This window comes from Esox lucius, chromosome 14, assembly GCF_011004845.1.
Source record: "Esox lucius isolate fEsoLuc1 chromosome 14, fEsoLuc1.pri, whole genome shotgun sequence".
NCBI classification, from domain to species: domain Eukaryota; kingdom Metazoa; phylum Chordata; class Actinopteri; order Esociformes; family Esocidae; genus Esox; species Esox lucius.
The window spans coordinates 9,182,524-9,208,574 of record NC_047582.1 but is presented as its reverse complement, the minus strand read 5'-3'; the positions used below and the strand labels follow the sequence as shown (position 1 = coordinate 9,208,574).

The 26,051-nt window shown below is 43.8% G+C and overlaps 1 protein-coding gene across 2 annotated transcripts; it reads left to right on the top strand.

Moving 5' to 3' along the window:
* The first annotated feature begins 1,310 nt into the window (after positions 1-1,310).
* Positions 1,311-25,835, top strand: LOC105014803 (M-phase phosphoprotein 9). Of its 2 annotated transcripts, XM_010877407.4 has the most exons (24): positions 1,311-1,425; positions 6,222-6,517; positions 6,647-6,794; positions 9,776-9,865; positions 11,500-12,324; positions 12,689-12,761; positions 13,007-13,110; positions 13,294-13,413; positions 13,880-14,358; positions 14,522-14,671; positions 15,815-15,902; positions 16,538-16,753; positions 16,971-17,018; positions 17,148-17,212; positions 18,490-18,591; positions 18,919-18,960; positions 19,048-19,314; positions 19,428-19,564; positions 19,760-20,104; positions 20,239-20,356; positions 20,509-20,582; positions 23,028-23,233; positions 24,440-24,508; positions 24,800-25,835. In XM_010877407.4, exons 2-24 carry the CDS (start codon positions 6,258-6,260, stop codon positions 24,899-24,901), a joined length of 4,128 nt encoding a protein of 1,375 aa, XP_010875709.2. In that variant the 5' UTR covers positions 1,311-1,425; positions 6,222-6,257; the 3' UTR covers positions 24,902-25,835. The 2 variants fall into 2 exon arrangements, with proteins under 2 accessions (XP_010875709.2, XP_010875711.2); XM_010877409.4 differs by lacking the exon at positions 18,919-18,960 and having other exon boundaries at positions 1,312-1,425.
* Positions 25,836-26,051: the final 216 nt, after the last annotated feature.

Below are 26,051 nucleotides of genomic sequence, written 5' to 3'. Positions count from 1 at the left end.
TCTATGGTCCTGTGTGCTCTGGAACAGGTTTTCTAGAAGGACCTCTCTCTGTTTCGCTCTGTTCATCCTTCCCTCAATTCTGCCTTTCCTTTTGAACGTAGCCTGTTCTGTTTGGGTCTTGTTTTTTGATTTTGAACACAGCTTGTCCTCTGTATTCTTGTTTACACCTGTGTCTTGTTTGTCCCCTCGTCATGTCGCTATTTAAGTTCCTCCGGCCCCAGTGTTTCTTGTTTATCATTGTTTTCCTGTTGATGACTGTGTTTTTTGTGAGTCTGTTTATTAAATGTTTTTTGTCCTGCCTCCAAATTGTGACAATGGCTTGGTTTTTGCTATAACAATGCCCTGTAAAATGTGTGATCTTAGACAGGTATGTGTCTTTCTAAAGCATGTCAAACCAATTGAATTTGCCACAGACTCCGTGTTCTAGAGACATCTTTCAGTTGAGTAGACCTATGATGCATCTGAGCTCAATTTGGAGTGACATGGGAAAGGGTCTTAATACTAATGTACATAATGTAATTTTCAATAAATTGGTACAAAATTCTGAAAACATTCTTGCTTGGTCATTATGAGGTACTGTCTGTGTGACTATTGAATAGCAGATTAGCATAATAGTAGTAAATATTAAAATCTCTCTGTTATTTCTATTTATTTTAGCAGCGGTTGCTGATAATTGTTGATTGTCTGCTGGAATTGAAGGAACCGCATGTGAAACAAGTCTGTTGCCATAATGATCCCCAGCACCTCTACTTTCCACTGGGAAGATTTCTGGATATCTTCAGTTGGAATACAGTTTTAACTAAACAGAATAGCAAGAATTACGAGTCGTAACTACTAAGTAATCAACTTGTACTAGTAAAATTTAAAATGATTTAACAATACTATGTAGTTGTCGATCCTTAAAAACACTGGATGAAATTAGCTACCACTTTGGTCAGCTCTGAAATTGATAGCTAAGGCTTGTTGTTAGTGTAGTTTTGGGGCTTTTAGACAAACGGAACTGAAGGTATAACACGAATTTCCCAACACAGAAGTTGGAACATTTACAACCGATTGCTACTACATGGAAACACGAATTATTTCACCATCTCGACAAAGAACAGAACGACTAAGTTGCACAGTAATATAGGAATATTGAATATCTCTATGGCTCAAAACAAGGGATATTTTACTTCCGGAACCTCACTTTCCAAGGCTATTGTTGTTCTACCGCTTTGAATCATAGCCAATCACACGGCATAAAGAAAAGAAACAGCCAATTATATAACTGGTTTTCTATTTTATTCAGCCAATTAGAAACGTTTAATATGTTGCCGTTGAACGTTGTGCTGCAGCATTGCTGCTTGCTAGCTACAGTAGATACAGTAGTCTAGCTAGGTAGTGTTGAAGAGGAAATATGGGTGAAGTCACGTTACAAGTTAACTGGTAAGTAAAATACTGCTTTACGTACCATGCAATGAATAGCCCTTACGCATTAACTATTAATCGATTAATTGCATATTAAGCCCCTAAAAACGCGGTAGTTGCAATACATTTCAAGATCAAGCTAGCATCAGTTACCCGTTGCATGTAAACCTGTCAGTTAAGGTTTGGTTCGTTGGCATGGTTAGCTCGCGTTTGCTACCTACCTAGCCAACAGGAGCCCAGACTGACTAACTAGCAGCCAGTTGCCAATATCATGCTAGCAAGCACGAGGGGACTAGCTACATGATATATTTAACCTGCAAGATGGATACGTAAGGGGTTTCGTTTAACAATGAGACAACAATCAATCATAGCGTATAGCTACTGTAGCTAATTTTTGACTTCATAGTGCACTGACCGTTATTGTTGATGTGACAGGATGCCATTTAAGCAAGCTTCTTTCCTCGTGAGCTATACATTTATTCATACAAGCCACGACAGTCTTCTTGATGATCTCATCTTTTTAATAATGGCTGTAGTTAATGTCATTGTCAACTGTCAGTATCTTGTCCAATTTGATTCTGCAAGTGTATGCATTTTTTTTAAATGTATATAATGCCCCAGTTAAATTTAAAGTTTGGCAATAAACACCCAGTAGAATTGTAGAATGTTCCTGTAGATTACTGAGAATTTTCTAAATGAATCATATTTCTGACATATTTCAAACAGGTTTTGCCCCAGAACCAAGAACAAATACAATTAAAAGTTTACTTTGTTTTAAAGGGCACATGCTCTTTAATTTGACATCGCATTCATGTCACTTGGAATAATATAAAGTTATCTCCCTTTATACATCTGATCAAAAATGATTCAACACAAAAAAATGGGAATGTTGGTTTGTCTCTTGTATTTTCCCACTTCTTAAACTTTTCATCCAACATTAGCCATTCATGGCTAACAAGTGAAAGTGGCAGCTCGAGCCTTCTCGAGAGAAACACACATTTGCGGCCACACAACTTTTCTATGTAGCCTAAACGACAAACCAGACATTTAGCTGTGGCAAGCCACTGGGGCAGTTTCCGTGTATGAATGATTTTGGAAGAAACATCTAATTAGTTAGCTGACTATACAGCTAAACTGCAAATTGAACCATTTTGAAACTGAGCAAGCAGTCAGTTGAGGTCCACAACTGACATGCTCGCCTATCAAGTGAACAAGACATGGTTGCTATTGTGGAGATATTGACATATTTGAAAGCGGGTTCATTTGTTTTTGGGACTGCTGGAACTTCTATCTGAAAGACTGCTCAACTGGCTAGTGTTTCAATTGTGTAAAGTAACATCTGCGTTTAGATCTATGGGCAAGACATCAGTTAATAGGGTCTGAAATTGTGGTTGAAAGTTCAGATTTGATGACTGCATTTGCTGTGATATGTAAGGAAAAACCGAAAAGTTACTTTCACAGGTGACTGAGAATTTGCAGGACATGATCAGCAAGAACAGTCTTTCAAGAACTTGACAGAGCGGGATATTATAGTAAAGTTGCAGTGCATAAATCCCTCATTACAAAGAAACATGCACGTGTGAAAATTTAGTGGTGCAAAAGCCATAGGCACTGGTCTACAGATATATGGAATGTGGAAAAAGGTGATATGGTCAGATGATTCCTTGTACTACTCTGACACTGCCTTGCTATGCCTGATAATGGAAGTTTTCAGTGGTTACATGTATGTTTCTACCTCAGGAAACTCACCACTGCTATCCCTGCATTTCAGCTGCAAATGCACCTTGCACATTCAATTAGCCTCTTTGCACTTTTAGTATTGCCACTGTACTTGCATTTTACAGTTGTTACACACGTCTACCTCTGGGACCTTAGTGCTGCTATCTCTGCATTGTGGTTGCTCATGCTACCCTACTACACTTCTCCTTCATTTGCCTCGTTTGTGCATCTTGTATGCAATTTAGAAATTGCCATTTGTACACAACTGTTATCCCACTCGTAACTTACACTGTACCTAATACTTAATTGCACATTTAGTATTGCCATTTGTACTGCATTTGCCTTCATTGCACATCACCACACTCGACCTGTAGTATACATATACTTAATCCTTGTACATACTTATAAATGTTCTGTCCTCTTTGCACTTCTGGTTAGAAGCTTGCTGCATTTTGTTGTACTGTACTTGTATTGTTCATTTACTAAAAGTTTAATCTAATCTTATCTAAAGATACATCTTTCACCATATTCTTGACAAGTGGGTGAGTGCATGTGAGGTGTACACCAAGAGAACGGTACAAGACAGAATGTGAAAATGGGGGGCATTTTCCTGGCATGATTTAGTTCCTCTTTTCCCCTTAAAGGGAAGTGTCTCTGAGAATCAGTAGTTAAGTTATTCTCAGTGATCACCTTTATCTTATGGTGAAACATTTCTATCCTGATGAGTTCTCTTACAGGATGACAATGCACCCATCCACTGTGGACAATTAACTTGCTGTTTAATTACAGTGGCTATAAAAAGTCTACACACCCCTGTTAAAATGCTAGGTTCTTGTGATGTAAAAGAATGAGACTTTTTCCACTTTTAATGTGACCTATAATGTGAACAATTCAATTGAAAACAAATTGAAATCTTCACAGGGGAAAAATGAAAAATAAAAACGTTACAATAACCTGGTTACACAAGGGTTTAGAATTAAACAATGACATTCAAACTCATGTTTAATAGTAGTCATTACACACCTGCCATCATTTAAAGTGACTCTGATTAATCACAAATAAAGTTGAGCTGTTCTATTAGGATTTTCCTGACATTTTCTTAGTTGCATCTCAGAGCAAAAGCCTTTGTCCGCAGAGAGCATTCAAAGCATCAGAGGGATCTCATTGTTGAAAGATATCAGTCAGGAGAAGGGTACAAAATAATTTCCAATCATTAGGTATACCATTGAACACCGTGAAGACAGTCATTATCAAGTTGAGAAAATATGGCACGACAGAGACATTACCAAGAACTGGACATCCCTCCAAAATTGATATAAAGACGAGAAGAGAACTGGTCAGGGAGGCTTCCAAGAGCCCTACAGCAACATTAAAGGAACTGCAAGAATTTCTGGCAAGTACTGGCTGTGTGCTACATGTGACAACATTCTCCCTTATTCTTCATATGGTAGGATGGCAGGAAGGAAGCCTTTTCTTACAAAGAAAAACATCCAAGCCCAGCTGAAGTTTGCAAAAACAGACATCAAGTCCTCTGAAAGCGCATTGGAAAATGTGTTATGGTCTGAGAAACCAAGGTTGAACCTTTTGGCCATAATTCCAAAAGGTATGACCATAATTCCAACACTGCACATCACCCAAATAACACCATACCCACAGTGAAGCATGGTGGTGGCAGCATCATGCTTTGGGGCTGTTTTTCTTCAGCTGGAACCGGGGCCTTAGTTAGGGTGGAGGGAATTATGTTTCAAATACCAGGCAATTTTGGCACAAAACTTTCTGGTGTCCATTAGAAAGATGAAGATGAAGTTCACCTTTTAGCACCACAACGACCCAAAGCACACATCTAAATCCACGAAAGCATGGCTTCACCAGAAGAAGATTGAAATTTTGGAATAGCCCAGCCAGAGCCCAGATCTGAATCCAATTGAACATCTGTGGGGTGATCTGAAGAGGGCTGTGCACAGGAGATGTCCTCGCTATCTGACAGATTTGGAGCTCTTTTGCAAAGAAGACTGGGCAAATATTGCCATGTCAAGCTGTTCCATGCTAATAGACTTCTACCCAAAAAGACTGAGTGCTGTAATAAAATCTAAAGGTGCTTCAACAAATTATTAGTTCAAGGGTGTGCACACTTATGCAACCAGTTTTTTGTGATCTTTCGATTATAATTGTTTTCTTTAAAGATTTCAGTTTGTTTTTCAATTGAATTGTTCACGTTATAGGTCACATTAAAGGTGGAAAAGGTTCTGACACGATTTATCTTTGTCTCATTCTTTTACATCACAAGAACCTGGCATTTTAACAGGTGTGTGTAGACTTTTTATATACGCTGTATTAGTCAGCTCCACATGATTAACCACTTCAAAGAGCAATGGCGTTAACATCTCTATCACCAAAAAATGTATGTGAAAAGTTGTGGATAATTTTGATTATAAAATAAAAAAGTAACATAACATCATAGAGTTCAAAATGTCAGCTCAGCTTAATTTCTCTATCCCCATCTAAGTTGAGGGGGATGTGATGGTAATTCCATGTATCGACACTCGGAGTAAGGGACACAGAGACAAAGTTCTCTTTGTACATTATTTTATTAATTATTATGCCCAGAGACTATTATGAGAGACGCGTCAACTGCTTACACAAACATAATCGTCTGAGGAGCCTCTAACTCAATATAGCTCATTCAACCATATATATCACATAAGAAAAAAGGGGTGTGGTAAGATGCTGCCATCTGTCTCATGTCAATCAAACACCTTTCCCTTTGTTCTATCACACAAGTCAAATGCTATCTTCCCCCACCTTATCCTTCCTGCCATAATGTTTACTGTAGTGTTTACCCAAAGGGGCCAACTGACCTTACTGCCCCCTGTTGTATCTTCTCCTATCTTGTCCTAGAACCCATTGATCTGCATCTGGACAGACAATAGATGCCCCCTATGCAAATACCAGATCCCCCACATTCCTCTACCTATCTAAACAGTGGGACTCAGTCCTTTACTCAGTGAGAATACATTGTATAAAGAAATTTCCACAACAGGGATCTTTCACCATTCTTTCTAATTGATTGTCGCCCCCAAATATCTCCACTGTAGGTATCAGACCATACTCCAGGTCAAGGGCCCATAAGCATGTCCACAGATGACAGTATCTCTGAGGATGTGTCCAGTCTGGGGGCCTTGAGCCACTGCCATGCCGACACCAATGGGGAAGGGTGCAAGGAGAGTGAATCCTCAGAGGGCACCTCAGCAGCCTCTGGCCTGGGGCTGGGACTTGGGTTGGGGCTCTCCGAGCCGGAAGAACACAACACCCCCTCCAATAATGCTGGGGGAACCTTGGACGGGAGGGCCGCAGACATTGTACCTGCATGCAGCCTCCCCCAGAAGATCAGGTACGTGCAGACCGTGGACTCTCAACGTGGATCGGAGTTGTCAGTCTGGGAGGTTTGAAAATACGTGCGTTGCGTTTAGTATTATCCAACCTGTTCCCAATCTGCTCGCCGGTGTGTCGTGTTCCTCAGGAGTCTTTGTCTGAGTACGGAGGAGGCCTTCGGGTCTGGGAAGAGTCTTCCTTTCATCAACCCCTCTTCCCTGGAGACCCTCAGAGCCCTGGTCCAGGAGATCCAAAGTAGCGGGGAGACTGACCCAGAGATGTGGAAAGATTGTGAGGTAGGAATGCGTCTGTCTGAATTTGTGTGTAACTGCAAGGTAGGGTGGCCAACACAGACTTACACAGACCTAAAGAATGCCTTCTGTTTGGTGTGGGAAGACTGCAGAGCAGCAGTACAGCCTCTGATAGTGAAACGTCCATGACCATATTTCAGAGAACTGTGAGTGTGTTCTCCCGGCTGCGCTGGGCAACCTCTGCTCTCCACTGTCGCTTCTGATGTCTCTGTGGATCTCCGCTGACAACTGGGCGTGCGCATCAACACTAACCCTCAGCAGGGCCGGATTATCAAATTGGCACGCAGGGCATGTGCATGTGCACCATTGCTTTTTGATTAATGTTTTAAGTATTTTTTTTTAATGTATTTTTGGGGTGGGATGTAGAACATAATAGCATTTGTGTAGAATTGCTTGAAATTATATTTTAAAACGATAGAATCGTCTCTCAATCTAATTGCAAAATGTGAACAATTGCATGACAATTTTTCCAGAGCTGTATATATCTTAAGAGACCACTGTACCTTTTTCTTTCCTTTCCAAAAAAGTAAACAAGGAAGGTTTTGTGTGAGGAACATACATACATACATACATACATACATACATCTTCTTCCGCTTCATCCGGGGCCGGGTCGCGGGGGTAGCAGTCTAAGCAGAGATGCCCAGACTTCCCTCTCCCTAGACACTTCCTCCAGCTCTTCCGGGGGGACACCGAGGCGTTCCCAGGCCAGACGGGAGACATAGTCCCTCCAGCGTGTCCTAGGTCTTCCCCGGGGTCTCCTCTCGGTGGGACGGGCCTGGAACACCTTCCCGAAACAGATGCCCAAGCCACCTCAGCTGACCCCTCTCGATATGGAAGAGCAGCGGCTCTACTCTGTGCTGCTCCCGGTGACAGAGCTTCTCAGCCTATCTCTAAGGGATCGCCCAGCCACCCTGCGGAGAAAGCTCATTTCGGCCACCTGTATCCGGGATCTTGTCCTTTCGGTCATGACCCAAAGCTCATGACCATAGGTGAGAGTAGGAATGTAGATTGACCGGTAAATCGAGAGCTTCGCCTTACGGCTCAGCTCTTTCTTCACCACGACAGACCAATACATCGACCGCATTACTGCAGAAGCTGCACCGATCCATCTGTCAATCTCCCGTTCCATCCTTCCCTCACTCGTGAACAAGACCCCTAGATACTTAAACTCCTCCACTTGAGGCAGGCACTCTCCCCAACCTGAAGTGGGCAAGCCACCCTTTTCCGACCGAGGACTATGGCCTCGGATTTGGAGGTACTGATTCTCATCCCCACCGCTTCACACTCGGCTGCAAACTGTCCCAGTGCATGCTGAAGGTCCTGGTTTGAAGGGGCCAACACGACAACATCATCCGCAAAGAGCAGAGACGAAATTGTGTGGTCCCCAAACCTGACACCCACTGGCCCCTGGCTGCGCCTGGAAATTCTGTCCATAAAAATTACGAACAGAACCGGAGACAAAGGGCAGCCCTGCCAGAGTCCAACATGCACTGGGAACAAGTCTGACTTACTGCCAGCAATGCGGACCAAGCTCCTGCTTCGGTCGTACAGGGACCTGACAGCCCATAGCAAAGGACCCAGGACCCCATATTCCCGAAGCACCCTCCACAGGATGCCGCGAGGGACACAGTTGAATGCCTTCTCCAAATCCACAAAACATGTGGACTGGTTGGGCAAACTCCCATGAACCCTCCAGCACCCCGTAGAGGGTATAGAGCTGGTCCAGTGTTCCACGGCCCGGACGAAAACCACACTGTTCCTCCTGAATCCGAGGTTCTACTATCAGCTGTATTCTCCTCTCCAGTACCCTGGCATAGACTTTCCCGGGGCGGCTGAGAAGTGTGATTCCCCCTGTAGTTGGAACACACCCTCCGGTCCCCCTTCTTAAAAAGAGGGACCACCACCCCGGTCTGCCATCCCAGAGGCACTGTCCCCGACCGCCACGCAATGTTGCACAGGCGTGTCAACCAAGAGAGCCCCACAACATCCAGAGACTTGAGGTACTCAGGGCGGATCTCATCCACCCCCGGTGCCTTGCCACCGAGGAGTTTCTTGACTACCTCTGTGACTTCAGCCCGGGTGATGGACGAGTCCACCTCTGAGCCCTCATCCTCTGCTTCCTCAATGGAAGACGTGACGGCGGGATTGAGGAGATCCTTGAAGTACTTCTTCCACCGCCCGACGACATCCCCAGTTGAGGTCAACAGCTGCCCACCTCTACTGTAAACAGCGTTGGTAGGGCACTGTTTCCCTCTCCTGAGGCGCCGGACGGTTTGCCAGAATCTCTTCGAGGCCAGCCAATATGTGTGAAGAACAGAAGGATTCAAATGAAGAGTGAGTAAAATAATAAAATGGAAGCATTGGAGACCTGGGGCCCCAACTGTCTCCGGCCCTGGTCTGCAGACTGAACCCATCACATCGCTGCAGCTGATCTCTTCAGACACAGGAGATGAACACAACTCTGAGGCGAGCAGCAGCGCCGGCTCATCTCTCCCACTGAGTGATAACACTGCAGAGATGGATGTAGCTTTTTCCCCCCAGCTTTCTCAAATGTCTTAATGACCTCGTGCCCATGTCTCTTCCAATCCATTTTTCCTGATTTGAAAGCACAGACTAGGTGTCACTGGTCTAGTTTTGAGATGCTTCCCTGGTTTAGTTGTGTTGGCTATGTGTAGTACCCAAGTGCTGGCAGACCCATCTTCCTTTGGGTGTATGGAATCATACAACCTCTTCCCCTTTGTCACATCTGGGGCGCAGCTGCTTTAAGGCTGCCACACACTTGCTGGCCCTACTGCAAGCCTAACTCACAACTGTCGCACATCTGCCCTTCAATTAAAACATTTGACTATTTGCCATATTCATATTCGTACTAGGAATGTGCGTGTGAGGACAAATCTTTCCAACGGCTTCCATTCATCTAGGTTGCACTGGACTGTTCACGTCGATTGTTGTGTTTCTTCAACAGAGCCGATGGTTGCATCTGTTCCAGCTAGTAGAGAAGCAATACCAAGAGCAGATCCTGGCTCAGCAAGAACAGTACCAGTGCCAAATACAGGTCTGTATTACCATTTGATTGTCTTTGCTTAGTGCCAGATATAGCTCAGACCCGGTCTGGGGAGGATATTGGACAGGGCTGCCTGGTCTCATTTCATTCTGGCGACTCCTTAGTGAAGGTCGGTTGCCTCAGTATAGTCCTGGTCGTTGGCTGTGGGAATGAATTTACCTCCAGTGAGTGTTGGCAAAAAGGTTGAGTGACAAGTGTGGTGAGAAACAGAATTTTAATTGTATTTGGTTAGGATCCCCATAAGCTGATGGAAAATCATCTAGTCTTCCACAAAAAAAACCTAACAGAGAACAGATGAAAAAATCATGTAAAACATATAACAGAAAAACAAGATTAGTGTGCATTATATATTTCTTTTCAATGTCCAATATGAACAGCCATGAAATTTTGCTTCACTTTATTTTTTTTAACCTGTCATATTTTTTGGTTTTAGCAATATAACCTGGAAGGAAGTTCCATTCCACCATAGCTCTATTCAGCACTGTACGTTGTTTTGAATTTGTTTTGGTTTCTGTAATTGTGACGTTACCACTGGTGGCATGTCTTGTGGGGTGTGTGTGTGCATTAGAGATAAATATAAGCTGCCTATACACTCTGGGGTTTTCAATACCTTTTTATTTTATTTTGTGACGCTTTTAACGTCTCATTAGAGTCTTTCATGCATTTCTTTAAAGGTTAGCTCTCAGTGTGCACAGAAGGGCAAGTCGAATCCGTTGTATCTATTCTGAACCCGTTGTAGCTTCCCTAAGTTCATTTTTGTAGTTCCTGACCAGACCACCAATAAATCTATATGTCTTGTCCATGACAAATTATAATCTAAAGTTACAACGAGAAGCTTTGGTTCCTGTACTTGTTCAACAGCAACATTGTTCAGTACCAGATTCAGCAGGGGCTTGGAGCTTAATGAATATGTTCCAAGTACAATGCTCTTAGTCTTAGATGAATTCAGAACAAGTTTCTTATTAGTAATCCAGCTGAATACTATCTGTAACTCCTTGTTGAGTGTTCAAGTGATTTCTTCAACAGTTGGTACAGACATAGAATGGCTTCTCTGGAATTTGTCATCTTTTTTAATTTTAGCGAATCAAAAACCTACAAGACCTTGCTCCACTGGCATGTTTTGGACATTTAATTATCTAAATGAGTGCTCCAGTGAAGTATCTGTTAAGCGCAGTACGCTCCGCAGTCCACAGCGAGTTACAGCATAGCTTTTGATGCTTGGGTGCACAAGCGTTTGGGAATGTGTTGTCAGAGAGGATGGCTTGGTAGACTAAGCTTGGATTAATCTGTAGCCTACTTCATTGTAACAGAGAGACATGGAACAGACTGTGTGTGTTCAGGGTCCTAAAGGGCATCTTAACAAAGCCGATCACAGGAGGTGAGGGAGAAGTCCAAGGACAAACCGCTATGCCTGATAGGTAGTGTTGTCTCTGGGTGACCTAACGGTTATGATTTGGGAGGATTTGGTTGCTGGCTTTTTGTAGATTCAGCGGTTTCTCCCCCCTTCTCCTGGAATCCTTTCTCCCTCTTTGGTTTCTGCGTCGCTGGGAGGAGCAGCAGTGAGGGCAGCATGGCTTGACGTATATCCACGATGCCGGTTTACACTGATTCTTTTTCCATTCCAGCTGATTCAGGATGAGATCAAAGCCCTGGTTCAGCTCCAGAATCGCCAGGCCAGCACACAGGCTCACCATGATGATGCATACACCCCTACTGCTACCACCAACACACAGGCTCACCAGGATGACCCATCTATGCTGTCTACTGTCCCACGAGCCCAACCAGACTACTCCTCCACCCTTGCTGTGACCAGCACCAAGGTCTACCTCTCTTCACCAGCTCCCAACCCCAACCAATCCTCACCCCCCCCGGAACTTCCCAACGGGAACACTCCCATCGCTCTCTCTGTCCCCCGAGCTGTTCTGAGCGCCACCTCCCCTGAACCCCCACACCCTCAGCCCGGACTGGTCTCCCCGGGAGGTAAATGTGCTGATGTGTTTGGGGGGACGGTGCTAAGTAGTGGATACGGGACCCTGTCTGCCTGGGGATCAGGGCTGGATGGTACGAAGACCCTGGGGGGAACAGAGGAGGCAAGCCAAGGTCGTGAGGAGCCTGGCTGGTCCCTTCACCTCCAGGGTGACACAAAGACTACTGTGTTTGGCCAGGATGGTCAGCAGAGGAGTGCCTCGGCCAATGAGGTGGCTCCTAGAGCCAATTCTAGTCCACCCCTTGAGCAGCAGAGAACCTCCAGTCAACCCTTGACCTCCTGGGCTCAAAGACAGAGGCGCAGCAAACCCAGGAAGAGCAGGCAGGGGCAGGCCCAATCTCCCCAGGCCTCCCTCTCAACCCTCCAGGGGGACCGTCAGATCGGTTCCCCGCAGGAACAGCAGCCCAGTCCCAGGCAGAGCCCCAGAGACAGCCCCCTGGACAACACAGGCCTCCAGGATCAGGTAAGCCCTCGAGACACTCCCCTAGAAAACACAGATCTCCAGGACAAGACTCCAGGGGTCAGGTAAGCCCCAGAGAGAGCCCCCTGGAAAACTCGGGTCTCTATGACCAGGTATGCCCCAGAGTCAGCACCCTGGAAAACACAGGCCTTCAGGACCAGATAAGCACTAGACTAAACACTTGAAGTTATTGTAGCAGGATAAGATATGAACCTCTGCAGATTACTAGTCAGTATAATACACTCTGGGCTTTTTTTTCTATCACCTTGTATCCTTTCTGTCTTTGTGTCCATGTGGGGAAGCATTTTGAAAAGCAGAAGAGTAAGCACTGGAAGAAGCTTTGAGCCTGTCCTCTCTCTGTTTTCAGCATAGGTCGGCTGCTCCCTCCTCTAGCTCCTTCCCTCTGAGGAGGACTGACAGCCTCATGTCTGAAGCCTCAGGTAACAACACACAAGCACAAACACACACACACACACACACAGAGCTTCTTTGTATTCTTTTTAAACGTTGACCTACTTACAGTGTGATCCTGTGTCACCTTGTTGAATCACACTTGCCTTTGCCGGAGCAGCAGTTTTGAAAAGTAGTCAGTAATGATGTTATGTGCTCCTAGTAAAGTACCTATGAAGCAGTGTTGTACGAAGGTTGTTATATAGCGCGCCCTTGTGTCTTTCATGTCCTTCAGGTCTGACTTACTGGAGACTGGATGAGGGTGAGCTCTACCGCCCCCTACCTGACAGCTTTGATAGTGGAGCCTATCTCCTGCTGCAGGAGACATCGGCCAGTCTGGTAGGTCAATGACATAAGGACAATCTAAACTTGTTAGCAAAATAAACTGTTTGTTTTTCATAGACTTGAAGGATTTCTTCACAATCCACATTAGGTTATTCTTAGAATTTCTGATTTTGCTGGCCTCAAAGGGTTGGATAATGTATCTGGCTCCACTGTATTTTGTGTCTCCTTGTCTCCCAGACATCTCCAGAGGACCAGAAGCTTTCACTCAGAGAGATCTACCACAACAAGCAGAGAACCACTGAGTCCAAACATACTGAGTGGGACCACTCTCTCACCTGCAGCCCCACGTCTCCACAGGTACACATGCACATTCGGTACACGCGTGCACACACACCGAGAACATACGTTGGTATCAATGTACTTGTGAGGACCAACACTTGATTAAATTACCCTAACCCCCAAAACCATAATCCTAAACCAAACCTTTCATATAACACCTTTCCCATAATCCTAATCCCAATTTTAACCACATAGCCTTTTACGGAACTGGCCAAATGTCCTCACTTTGCAGAATTGTCTGTAGTTTACTATTGTGACTGTACAGGTATTCATCCTGAATTTACCAATTGTTTTGTAATGTTTTTTTTGCTTGTATTTTAAGGTATTCTGGTTCACAGAGTACATAGAGCTGTCCTGAACCATTGGTTATTAATATGTTTTGGTTATTAATATGTGAATCGTTACACCCCAACTTGTTAGATGTTTGAGTAGTTTAGTTACTTTATAGTATCTTGAGCCCTCGCTGCTCCTCTCTCTGTTCTAGATGTTAAGTCTAGATCCCGCAGCTAACCTCCGTCAGTCAGACCGAACCTCTGGCTTTACCTCGCCCTCCCACTTCAGCAGCCCCTCATACCCCACCCAGCCTCACCTCTCCCCCCACGTTGACACCTCCGTCAGCCTGGACAGCACGGCTGAGGCCAGGGCAAATCCTGGGGACACAGACTGCACCTCCAACACATCCAGCCTGTCGGCCACCACCCCTACCCCAGCCAAGGTAGTCTCTGCCCGGAAACATATAATCCCATTGCTCCCCTCGACCTCAAAGCCCCCGGTGCTCCCTGGCGGTCAGCATTACAGGGCCTTGGCCACTCAGACAAGCGAGGAAGAGGGGAGCAACACTCACACCAGCACCCTGAAGCAGCTGGCTGTGTCTGGAAGGCAGTTACCCTCGCACACACTGCCCCGGGGCAGCCCTCGCATGGAGAAAGGGACATCACTGGAAGACCCTGTGGTCATCTCTCTGTAAGTGGCCAGACTGTTTCTGGTTCATGTATAATGATGATTTAGGCGCCCATATACAGTCTAAACTTTTGATCTGTACTGTAAGTGATACTAAGTACATACTCCTCTGTTCAACTCCACTGATTTGTTCTCATCCCCGTCTTCCTGTCCTCTTTTTCTCCAGGCTGAGGGAGAAGCTGAGAGAAAAACACTCTCGTCATGTAGCTGATCTGAAAGCTTACTACGAGGCAGAGATCAAAGTCCTCCGGGACAAACTGGACCTGAGAGACCTGCCTCATGACCTGGAGCAGAGCAACCACTCACTGCGACAGAGGTACGAGTACAGAGTGTGTTGGTGGTCACGACAGAGGTACGAGTACAGAGTGTGTTTTGTGGTTACAACAGAGGTACGAGTACAGAGTGTGTTGGTGGTTACAACAGAGGTACAAGTACAGAGTGTGTTGGTGGTCACGACAGAGGTACAAGTACAGAGTGTGTTGGTGGTCACGACAGAGGTACGAGTACAGAGTGTGTTGGTGGTCACGACAGAGGTACGAGTACAGAGTGTGTTGGTGGTCACGACAGAGGTACGAGTACAGAGTGTGTTGGTGGTCACGACAGAGGTACGAGTACAGAGTGTGTTGGTAGTCACGACAGAGGTACGAGTACAGAGTGTGTTGGTGGTCACGACAGAGGTACGAGTACAGAGTGTGTTTTGTGGTTACAACAGAGGTACGAGTACAGAGTGTGTTGGTGGTTACAACAGAGGTACGAGTACAGAGTGTGTTTTGTGGTTACAACAGAGGTACGAGTACAGAGTGTGTTGGTACGAGTACTGAGTAAATTGCCTAATATTGTGTGACCTATATGATCTTTGCCAAGAAAAAGGCGAGCCTCTGCTGTTTCAAGACATTACTGTTGGTCATGTGACTGAGCGTGGCACGAGATTCAAAAGCCGCACGCTCTAGCAGGAACTCCAGTATATGAATCCCAAATGTCGAAGGTGAAGCAGACATCCCCGGGCTGGTTTAAATACAAACAAACAAGCGGTGGTTCAACTGAGGCCAGCAGGGCCAGCGAAAAGCGTAATTAGTTGAAATAGCCTAGTTATTTTAAATAGCAGAACGTGTTTTTTAATATGCAATGTGACAACATATATTTATATCCATACATTTTAATGCGCATCATTTAATTTGGAAATATGGTTGGAAATGACAGAATTTGACATACGCTTGAGTGTGTTTTTTCTTTTGTTGATCAGTGTTGATGCAACAAATAGGCTACTGAAATGTGTTTGTCTATTAAATAATAATGTAGTGAAACTAGGCTACATTGTGGTGCATTTCAAAACAATTCTATACTAGGTGTAAACATACTGGAATTTACAAGCAAACGGGTATCAGTAAATGATCTGCGCTTATACAGAGCTGTCAAATGTTTGTGTGTGTGATCTAACTGGTGGATGTTGTATTACCAGATGTGCTCAGCTAGAGAAAGCTCTGTCCGAAGCCAGCAGCCGTATCCAGGAGCTGGAGAAGAACAACGCCATATTGGAGAAACAACTGGTAGGATATTAGTTGGTCACTAAGGCACGCTACACATTTGGGGTACAGTCTCTTACCACATGTACAACCTGAACCCATAAGTCCATCACGCCTTTGAAGATCAATGAGGGCTACAGGCAGAACAAGCCGATAAAGGCTGGTCCATGTTCTTCACCATGTCATTTTTCATGTCTTCCACTATGTTTCCACCAATCGTCACGAGACTGGTGTGTCTTGTTTCGTGTTTGACATGAAGTCTGACATGAATACCTCTGCCGTTCTCTTGACTTTCAGTCCATTTCAGTCCAAGTAGGAAGAAAGTGGCCCGGCATTGTAGATTTGTCTTAGCCAGACATTAGTGAATGTGATGTTGGTACAGCCCCAACATGACAAAAGGATCTGGTGACCTGGTTACCTTCAGGATAGCCGCCCAGGTTCGTCTGGGGCCCTTCCTGGCTAATGAGGTGTTGATTTGAATGATGAGTTCAGATCAGAGCATTTACCCCATATGCATCATGTCATATTCTCCTTCAGGGAACCTTGTGTATATATAACCTTGGTTCCCTGAAGGAGATTCAGTTGATACCCCCTAGGGGTGATGGTGGGTGTGTATCCCTAGAAGTGTGTATGTGTAACAGTCTGCTCTCTCTGTCTAGGCCGACTGGTCAATGCGTTACAAGACAGCTTGCTCCACAGCAACGTCCCTGCAGCAACGATTGGACGAGAGCAGACGGTCAAGCAGGGAGAAGGAAGCCTCGGTTGGTCACCTCAAGACCCGTGTCCGGCAGCTGGAGGAGGCCTTGGAGAATGCCTGCAGAGAAACAGAGGCGAAGGAGGTCAGGCGTGAGAGGGAGTACAAGATGTTGCAGGATGTGAGTTCTTTGAGTCTATACTAGACCAGCTAATTAAACAAACCCAAAGCTCTAGTCTATGACTTTTCTGTTATCCACTTAATTTGAATGTTTGGTAAAAATGTAACTGTTAACGGGTCAAGGAGCGTTGATTACTCGCTGGCAAAACAGACTGTAATATCCATCTCTTGTGTGCGTGTGTTGCTGTTATGACTTGGATTTGTTTTTGCCTCCTCAGCTTCTGGGGGAGTATGACAATCTGAGGAAAGAGCATGAGGGGGCGAAGGTAACTGATCCAGTATCTATTCAAATCTGTTTTTACAGTCTGTTCTGCCTGTTTGTTCCATTTCACCTCAGTCATAACCAGTGCCACGTTGTATGGGTACTAATACTTGGGAAATGTTCCCCCTTTTAGGATAATCTGGTGTGTACTGAGAACAAGCTGTTGGATGCTAATGAGCAGATCTCTGAACTAAAAAGGTATAATTCAACCTTGTTTTTTAGTCTCTAAAATATATTATTAGTACATCCTATATAGGGCTTTCATAATTGCTCAAAAATGACGTTTGAATATTCCCTTAAAAAAACACATAATATTCAAACTATTCTGGTTGCGCATGCACATTTTGTCAATGACGGGCATTACGTCAATATCAGGACAAATTAATACAAAGAGACATAACTACTTGTATAGGTAGTCTATTGAAGTTTAAACATATTTGACAACGTATAACCTACACAAAAACAAGTAAATCAAATGATGACCAAGACCGCAGACCTCACGCTCGCTCGCTTACGCGAGCACTTTCTCTCTCTTGCCCTCACACTCTCTGTGCAATGTGCGGCTGTGCGCATAACGGTTTAAAATTAACAACAATAAACACATTTTGAGTGCTGATCAAGAGTTTTGTGCAAGCAATTTAAGGTTAAATTTAAGAAACAAATATTATTAACATTAATTGAAGTTTCACAGTAGCCTATATACAACCGACATTGAACGCTCTGAGTGAGCCGTGCTGTGGTAAACATGGAGCTTTTCCTTGACATGAAACGGTAAATAATCAAACCAGTGGAAGCAGTGCATTTAACCTTTATTCATGCATATCTATTCAGTTGTAGCAGACACTTTAGTAATGTTTCTGTTTAACGTTAAATAAAATGAGGCACACAATTCCGAGAAATGTGACAACAAAGAACTTTTACCCTGAGGTTCATAAAAAATTAAGTGCTTTTAAAAACGAAAAAGGCTACTTACATTCTTGGCGCTTGTATAAAAAAAAAAAACTAAAAAAAAAACTGACTGCAATCAGATATATTTTTTAATTCGAATATTAATTTTCACCTTCGAAATTTGTTTTTTTAAAACTTTGAATATATATTTGAATTTAGAATATTCGTTGACAGCCCTAATCCTATATAAGTCATGAGAGTTACGAAAGGCCGCATTTAAAACAGGCAGTCCTATTCTGTCCAATTATTTTCACCAATCATGTCTTTCGCCCAATCAAATGCTATTTTGCCAATCACTGGGCGAAAGATCAGAATTGTGTTGCCTGTGTAAACACAGCCAAATTTGTCTATCTCCAACATTAGTGGATTTAAAAAATATATATATTTCAACCAGAGTCCTTCATGACTGAAAGATGAGTTCTTCTCTGGGTGTTACTGTCTCTTTTGACAAAGAATAGAGTGTACCAGATTTTTCTTTTAATGTGTGTTTTTGGGCCTAGCATTTGGGATGTCTGTTTTCCCCTCAGGGTGATCTGCAAACTGGAGAGCCAGGTGAACCAGCTGGAGCATGAGAACCAGGCCAGGAGTCGCCAGGTCGTCCACAGTCGAACACAGGCCTCTGGAGCCGGGTACAGTCTCTTGTCCACCAGTCACTCATGTTGTGCTTTCATTAGGTCTGTAGGAGTGACTGGGCAGCCGAGTCAGCATCCCCCACTCTGGATGCCAGCAGTATGTGGCAAGGGAGAGCAATATATTGACGTCATTAATGAACCGCCAGTGGCACGCCCGTTGTTGAGTTTAAAATGGAGGAAGGGGACGATTTAACTTTTTTCATTCCCCATGTTGCAAAAATAGAACTGTGAACACAGATCCATTGGCGGAAAATCGAATCTGAATAATTGCGGGTTGATCAGTCGGTCATTCTCTGGTTGGTCTGTCTCTGCTCGTCTGCATAGAATTGGGCCGTCGGTCTCCAATCGGCTGGTCGGCTTCCATCGGTCAGTGTGTCTGTCTGTAGTTTGTGACGGTTATCTTTCTCCAGCCTGCCTATCTGACTAGTAGTTACTGTTGTGTTCCCTCTTTAGTCTATATCACCATCCGGATCTGCTGCTGTCGCCCAGCAAGCACCCTCTGCAACCAGAATCCACCTATAGAGTGTCTCCTTGCCCTCAAACCGACCAGTCTCACAACACCAGGAAGTCCCCCTATCCTCAAACCGACCAGTCGCAGAGTAACAGGATGTCTTATTGCTTGCAAACGGACCAATCACAGAGCACCAGAAAGTCTCCCTGCTCTCAAACTGGCCATTTAGGCAACCTAGGGCACTTTACAGACCCCAGTGGCAGCAGGAGGTACAATTGTGGTTACAGTGCCAACTTTCAAATACCTCCTTAATCCCTTTTTCCCCTTTGATTTAACATGAGGTAAGAGACTGACTGGGGATCCTGTCTGTTCCATGTCGTAGGTGTTCGTCCCCTCCAGAGCATGAGCTGCCCCAGGAACAGGGTGGGGCCGTGAGGGAGGCCCAAGGGCCTCTAACCCCATTGATGAGGGCCCTCATAGAGCTGGAAGAGACCAGGACCACGGAGGGCCGGGCCCCCTGTAAGACCAGCCACACTGACTCACTCTCACTGGCACAGCAGGCCCTTCACTTGTTCTTTCCGTCCTCAGAATGCTTTCAGCATGACCCTTTCAGTATGGCACTGACCTTATTTGAAATCGTTAAGCATGCCAATATGGGGGTCTGTGATTGGGCGGTACGCTTTAGCTATCTCTCTGTGTTTGTCTGTATCGCAGGGATGGGCAGCAAGAGGCCTACTGTTGGTTTCGTGAGGAGGAACTGCAGAGAAGCACCGACACCGGACAGGGGCAGGGCTATGGAGGAAAGGGGGGGGAATGAACATGATAGGGGTGTGGCTGGATCTGAAAGAGGCATGGCCAGTCTGAGTAGAGCAAGGGATCCACCTCTCCAGGGTGGGGCTTCTCCTGGAAGAGGTGTATCCGGTCCAGAGACAGGAATGTCCGAGGCAATCAGAGGGATGTCTCTGCTCCGAGCCCAGAGAAGTTTGTCTCCAGAAGGCCACAGATCCTCCTCTCTGCCCCCCCGTGCCCAGAGGGCCACCTTCCCCCCTGCCACACCCAGTATGTCCTGCCTTTTATCTGGTCTTTCTCTTCCATCATTGTTTTTTCTTGTGCCTCTTAATACCTTGTGTCTAATTGTATTGTATTGGCGGGGAGTAGCTCATTTATAATATCTAATATTGGTGTTTTTCTAGCAAAGAGAGAGACAATGATGATGCCTCTCTCAGCGAAGTCCAGCCCCAAACGCAGTCCCTCAGAAAACTACTCCACAGCCTTTGGCACCCCTTTACCACGACAACAGCTACACAACAGGTTTGGTTTTAGGGCCCTGGGTTAATTTTACTGCTGTTCATTGTGTGTTCTCTCCAACTACAGTAATTCTGTCACATGTTTATTAAAGTAATCTCCTGACAGCGGCTGATGATCGTTAACATCCAAGTCAGCAGTTTGATTGTGTGTTTCAGGTTTGATGTGGCGTTAGACCAGAGACGGCACTCTTTTCACAACTCCAGCCCCAGGAAGAGGCTGTTTCCAGAAGGTAAAACAACGGTCTGGTGCCTGCATGCTAACTATGGATATTACCTAAAATGCTCCCCTCTGAGCGAGTTAGTCCTGTCTGATTTCCTGGTCAAGCCTGTTAGTAGTTGAGTACCTGGTCAGTAAAGGGCTTTATTGCTACTGACTTTTTCTTCTCTACCCCTAAGAGAGTAACAAAGCATTACACACCATATAAGCAAACATGTTTAAAATATAACAAAACATTTCTTGCAAGTTTTGATTGAAGATTTCTTGCTTATTCTGTTGGAGAAAGACGTAGGGGAGGGTCTTGTTGCTATCTACACTGATGTGGTTTGATAAGCAAAACTTTTATAGCACTTCTCATTTCAGAAAGAATTTGCCTGTAGGGACAGTTGTCTGTGCTTTCTGAAACAGGCAAATATATAAAGCAATATGCATTTTGCCTTCTACCACTCAGGTGTTGAGACAGGTTTATACCCCGATTGGCAAGTGACATCTTTGTAAAGGGCAGCCATCGCACACCGTTCAACTTGTTTGCGCCTGGATCTGTTTTTTGGCGTAGATGCTAAGCAACAGGCTCCTGTCACTGTCCATCCATGATCCATTGGTCTTTCCAGTCTTATTTTATGTTCCAGTAGACATGTAGGTGAAAGGGTTGTGATGTAAGTGAAATGATTTCTGAGTCCAGGAACTTAAACAACCTGGCTGATTGGTTCTGCCAGTCATACTGTGTAAGAGCGCTTTCTGTGAACAACGGCACTTTACATCTGTGTATACTGAGACAGAGACAGAACACTTACCAAAATCATTCCTAGGTCAGTTGTGGATATATAGTTAGGTCTGGAAATAATTGGACACTGACAAGTTTTGTTATTTTGGCTGTTAACCAAAATAATATTGAGGTTACAGTTAAATAATGAAAATGGGCTTAAAGTGCAGTCTCTCCACTTTAATTTTAGGGTATTCAGATCCAAATTGGTGAAAGGGTTTAGGAATTACAGCTCTTTAATATGTAGCCCCCTCTTTTTCAAGGGAACAAAAGTAATTGGGCAATTGACTCAAAAGCTTTTTCATGGACAGGTATTTATTTCTTAATCAATTAGGCAGGTAAAAGGTCTGAAGTTGATTCCATGTGTGTCATTCACATTTGGAAACCCCAACATACGGTCAAAGGAGCTCTCAATGCAAGTGAAACCTGCCATCCTTATCCTGCAAAAACAAAATCCACCAGAGAGATAGTAGGAGCATTAGGAGTGGCCAAATCAACAGATTGGTACATTCTGAGAAAAAAAGAATGCACTGATGAACAAAAAAGGCCTGGACGTCTATGAAAACAACAGTGCTGAATGATTGTAGGATCCTTTCCATGGTAAAGAAATACCCCTTCACAGCATCCATTCAAGTGAAGAACGCTCTCCAGGGTGTAGGTATATCATTATCCAAGTCTACCATAGAGAGAAGACTTCACAAGAGCAAATACAGAGGATTCACCACAAGGTGCGAAGCCTCAAGAATAGAAAGGCCAGATTAGACTTTGCCAAAAAACATCTAAAAAAGCCAGCCCAATTCTGGAACTGCATTCTTTGGACAGATGAAACTAAGATCAACCTGCACCAGAATGATGGACAGATAAATGTATGGAGAAGGCTTGGAAAGGCTCATGATCTGAAGCATACCACATCATCTGTAAAACACGGTGGAAGCAGTGTGATGGCATGGGCATGCATGGCTTCCAGTGGCACTGGGTCACTAGTGTTTGTTGATGATGTGACAGAAGACAGAAGCAGCCGAATGAATTCTGAAGTGTATAGGGATATATTGTCTGCTCAGATTCAGCCAAATTCAGTGAAGTTGATTGGAAGGCTCTTCAGTTTCCAAATGGACATTGACCCAAAACATACTGCGAAAGCAACACAGGACTTTTTTAAGGCAAAGAAGTGGAATATTCTGCAATGGCTGAGTCAATCAGCTAATCTCAACCCAATCGAGCATGCATTTCACTTGCTGAAGACAACTTAAGGCAGAAAGACCCATGAACAAACAACAACTAAAGACAGCTGAAGTAAAGGCCTGGCAAAGCATTGGTGATGCCCATGCGTTCCAGACTTCAAGCAGTCATTGCCTGCTAAGGATTCTCAACAAAGTATTACAGATGAACATTGTATTCATTATTGTGTTAATTTGTCCAATTATATTTGAACCCCTGAAATAAGGCTGCAAATGGCTGCAATTCTTAAACGTTTGATACGATATTAAAGCTGAAAGTCTGCACTTCAATTGCATCTCAGTTGTTACATTTCAAATCCATTGTGGTGGTGTACTGAGCCAAAATAATAAAAATTGTGTCAGTGTCCAAATATTTCTGGACCTAAGTGTAAATAATGAATAAGGGCATGATTCTGTTTTGGGTTTGTTTTCGTATTGGTATAAAGGTGGTCTAATATCCTCTTTCTGTCCCCTGCAGCCTCCCAGAGGTCGTCTGGTGGTTCGGTGCAGACGTCAGGTAGTGTTGACCCACAGGAGGGTGTCTGTGGCCTGGGCTGGGAGGAGCAAGGGTCTGGGAGTTCAGGATCAGACCTCCAGGACCTGGAAACAGACATTCAGACCAGGCTCCACTCCCTGGCAGATGCAGAGAGGTTGTTTGACGAGCTCACTATGGAGAAACAACAGGTGGGACAAGTAGCTGGCACTAATCATTTGTCTTAAAGCATTTCTCAAGCCCTAACCCGAGACACCTGCAGATCAGAGGAGATTGGATGGTGATAAGCATTGTAGTTCAGTTGACCTACCAGAGCCATATTACTGACCCATGCACTCCCATTTAAATCTGCAGGGGGTTATGAGGGAGTCTGGTTTGATTCTATTGATCTGCTTCATAGTTTACTAATGGAGTGTGTCTATCATTGACAGATGCAGTCCTTTGACATCACTAATCTCTATTCGGCCTGTTATGTAACTTGACTTTAGGGTTTTACAGCCACTCCGGTCTTAAAGGGACATTTCACTGTAGCACAACTACTTAATGTACCAATTACTAATGTTAGCAATGACACATTTGAGTTATAAAAACACATGGGCATCTCAATGCCATCTAGAATGAGCTACTTTGAATTTCGCTAACAAATGTACTTCCTTTGTCCATACTTGTACTGTCTATTAAATACCACAAATTCCATAATTATTGGCAAGTGTAGATACTGCCTCCAATTAAATGATGATCGGAGACAACGATAATTTTTAAAGACAAAAAGTACTTTTCAACAATAGTTATATACTGTATGTTGCAGAAAAATGCTGTTATGAGATTTGGGGAGGGACTATGGCAGAGCAGGAGTTTTTTTTATATGTAGAATATATTTATCAATACATCTGGTGGAACGAACACACTTGAAAGACATCCAGTGGTTCTATCCAGGACTATCACAACAACATATACAGTTGACTGGTAGTGCAATCTGCACAACATGGATTCTTAATGAAACAAAACATGAACAAATTCTCCCCCTCACCATTCAATACACGCAATGACGTAATACTATTTGCTTACTCCTCTTGGCCAAGTTTGCATGAAACACATCTCACTACCCTTTAAATCTCTCAGATGATACACACCACCGAAGGTCCCCCAGGGTGAAGTGCTCCTTTAATTACTTCTATTTATGACTACCTTTAAATATTCACCCTCTCCTGCTATGTTTTGACAGAGCTTGGCTACTCCTTGTTCTGCCTAGTTACCATTTTGCAAACTTCTACACTCCTTCCTCTGTCCAATGTTACGTACGCACGCACACACACACCATATGAATACTGTGAAATGTATTTAATTTTAACTAATTAATTCTTGTTACTAATTATTACATTTGTCTTTTTCTGCAGATTGAGTCAGCATTGAGTCGGATGCCTGGAGCTGGTGGGAGGGTGAGCCTTCAGACCAGGTTAGATGAGGTAAGGTCACAGACACCAGACCCAGTTAGATAAGGTATGATTAAACACATCACATGCTTATGCACTGCGCGCGGTGAGGTGAGAGCGCGCGCCAACAGACACCGTGCGCGGTGAGGTGAGGTGAAGTGACAGACACCACACCAGAGTATATAGTCATCAAGACATGTACATTTATTTCAAATTGAATGCAACAGAGACCTTTGTTTACCATCAAAACAGACCTTTGTATACCATCCACTGTATGTGAATGTTTATTGCCGTTTCAACTAAATGACGCTTTCACTCCCTCAGGTGGCCTTAGAGAACCGTCTGGAGAGAGTGAACCGTGACCTGGGTTCCATCCGCATGACCCTGAAGAGGTTCCACGTTCTACGCTCCTCTGCCAAAATATAGTTGTTGTTGTTTTAGGTTATTATTTTAGAGCCTGAAGCCTTTCTGATCAGGTTACATGGTCCAAAAAAACAGCTGGCTTCCGTTTGGTAACAAATCCAGATTGTCCATGTAACACTCTCCTAGCTCACTTGTACATGACCCACAGAGTCTTTTTTACACATAACTCTGTAATATTTTTGTATATGTTTGAAAGAGCTCACAATTTTTCAAGTATATTTTTAGAAATGTGCAGATTTGTAAAGTCGTTTACTTTTTTTAGACATTTAAAAAGAGAAATTATTATTTACCTGCCTTGTTCAGGTAAGTGTAGATTTTTATATAAACTATCTAATGATTAGTATGAATATGAATGCAAAACCTCTTAATAAACAGCTGAGATATTCACCCATCTGGAATGTACCACTGCCATCTTCACTCTCAACATATTTATACACGGTGTATGTCTTTATCCCCCATAGACTGCATTTTATTTTTTACATTCCTGGTGCATTTTAAATATGTTGATAGCATATGTGTTATGTTAAAAGCAGAACATTTTTGCTTTACTAAGCTAATATTGTTTTTACAAGTGTCATTATTACTTTAATATATTTCACAAAAACCTTATTTTAGCAAGATTGAGGTTTTACTTTTCTCTTATCTCCTATTCTACTTGGAACATACAGTAGTCAGTTTGTGTTCAGTCTCTGACCACCCCCCCATCCTATTGACCTCTTGCCAAAACAAAACCAGCACACATTTGTCATATATACCCCCAGTAAAAAAAAAATACAAATAGACATTGCTTATTGTAATGCATGGAATGTCTACAGTAGCTTGTTGGACTGGTTTTGTTTCTTTGGTCATGTTATTAAGCATTTTGCAATGACTTCACTTGAACCCCACTGGAACTAAAATGTACTGTTCTCTCATAATAAATGATACATTATTACAACACATGAATCAGTGTCGTTTGTCAATGACAGAAGTCTGATCTTTCAACTGTACAATAAATTGATTGTTGGCCATCAGTGTCTAAAACCAGCAATGACTACTCTTGATTCAGTACATTAGTTGTCTATTTGTTTTATAAACCACGTTGTAAAACACGTTAATTACTGAAAATACTAGCTAGATTGGCTTTAGTTTTACAACCTCCACATTACAGCAA

What these genes read in the sequence shown, in the direction of transcription:
- LOC105014803 (XM_010877407.4), top strand. Translation starts at nt 6,258, where the DNA reads ATGTCCACAGATGACAGTATCTCTGAGGATGTGTCCAGTCTGGGGGCC. An exon ending in GACCCTGTGGTCATCTCTCT is followed by an intron (nt 14,359 to 14,521) that starts GTAAGTGGCCAG and finishes CTTTTTCTCCAG; the next exon opens with GCTGAGGGAGAAGCTGAGAG. An exon ending in CAGATCTCTGAACTAAAAAG is followed by an intron (nt 17,213 to 18,489) that starts GTATAATTCAAC and finishes TTTTCCCCTCAG; the next exon opens with GGTGATCTGCAAACTGGAGA.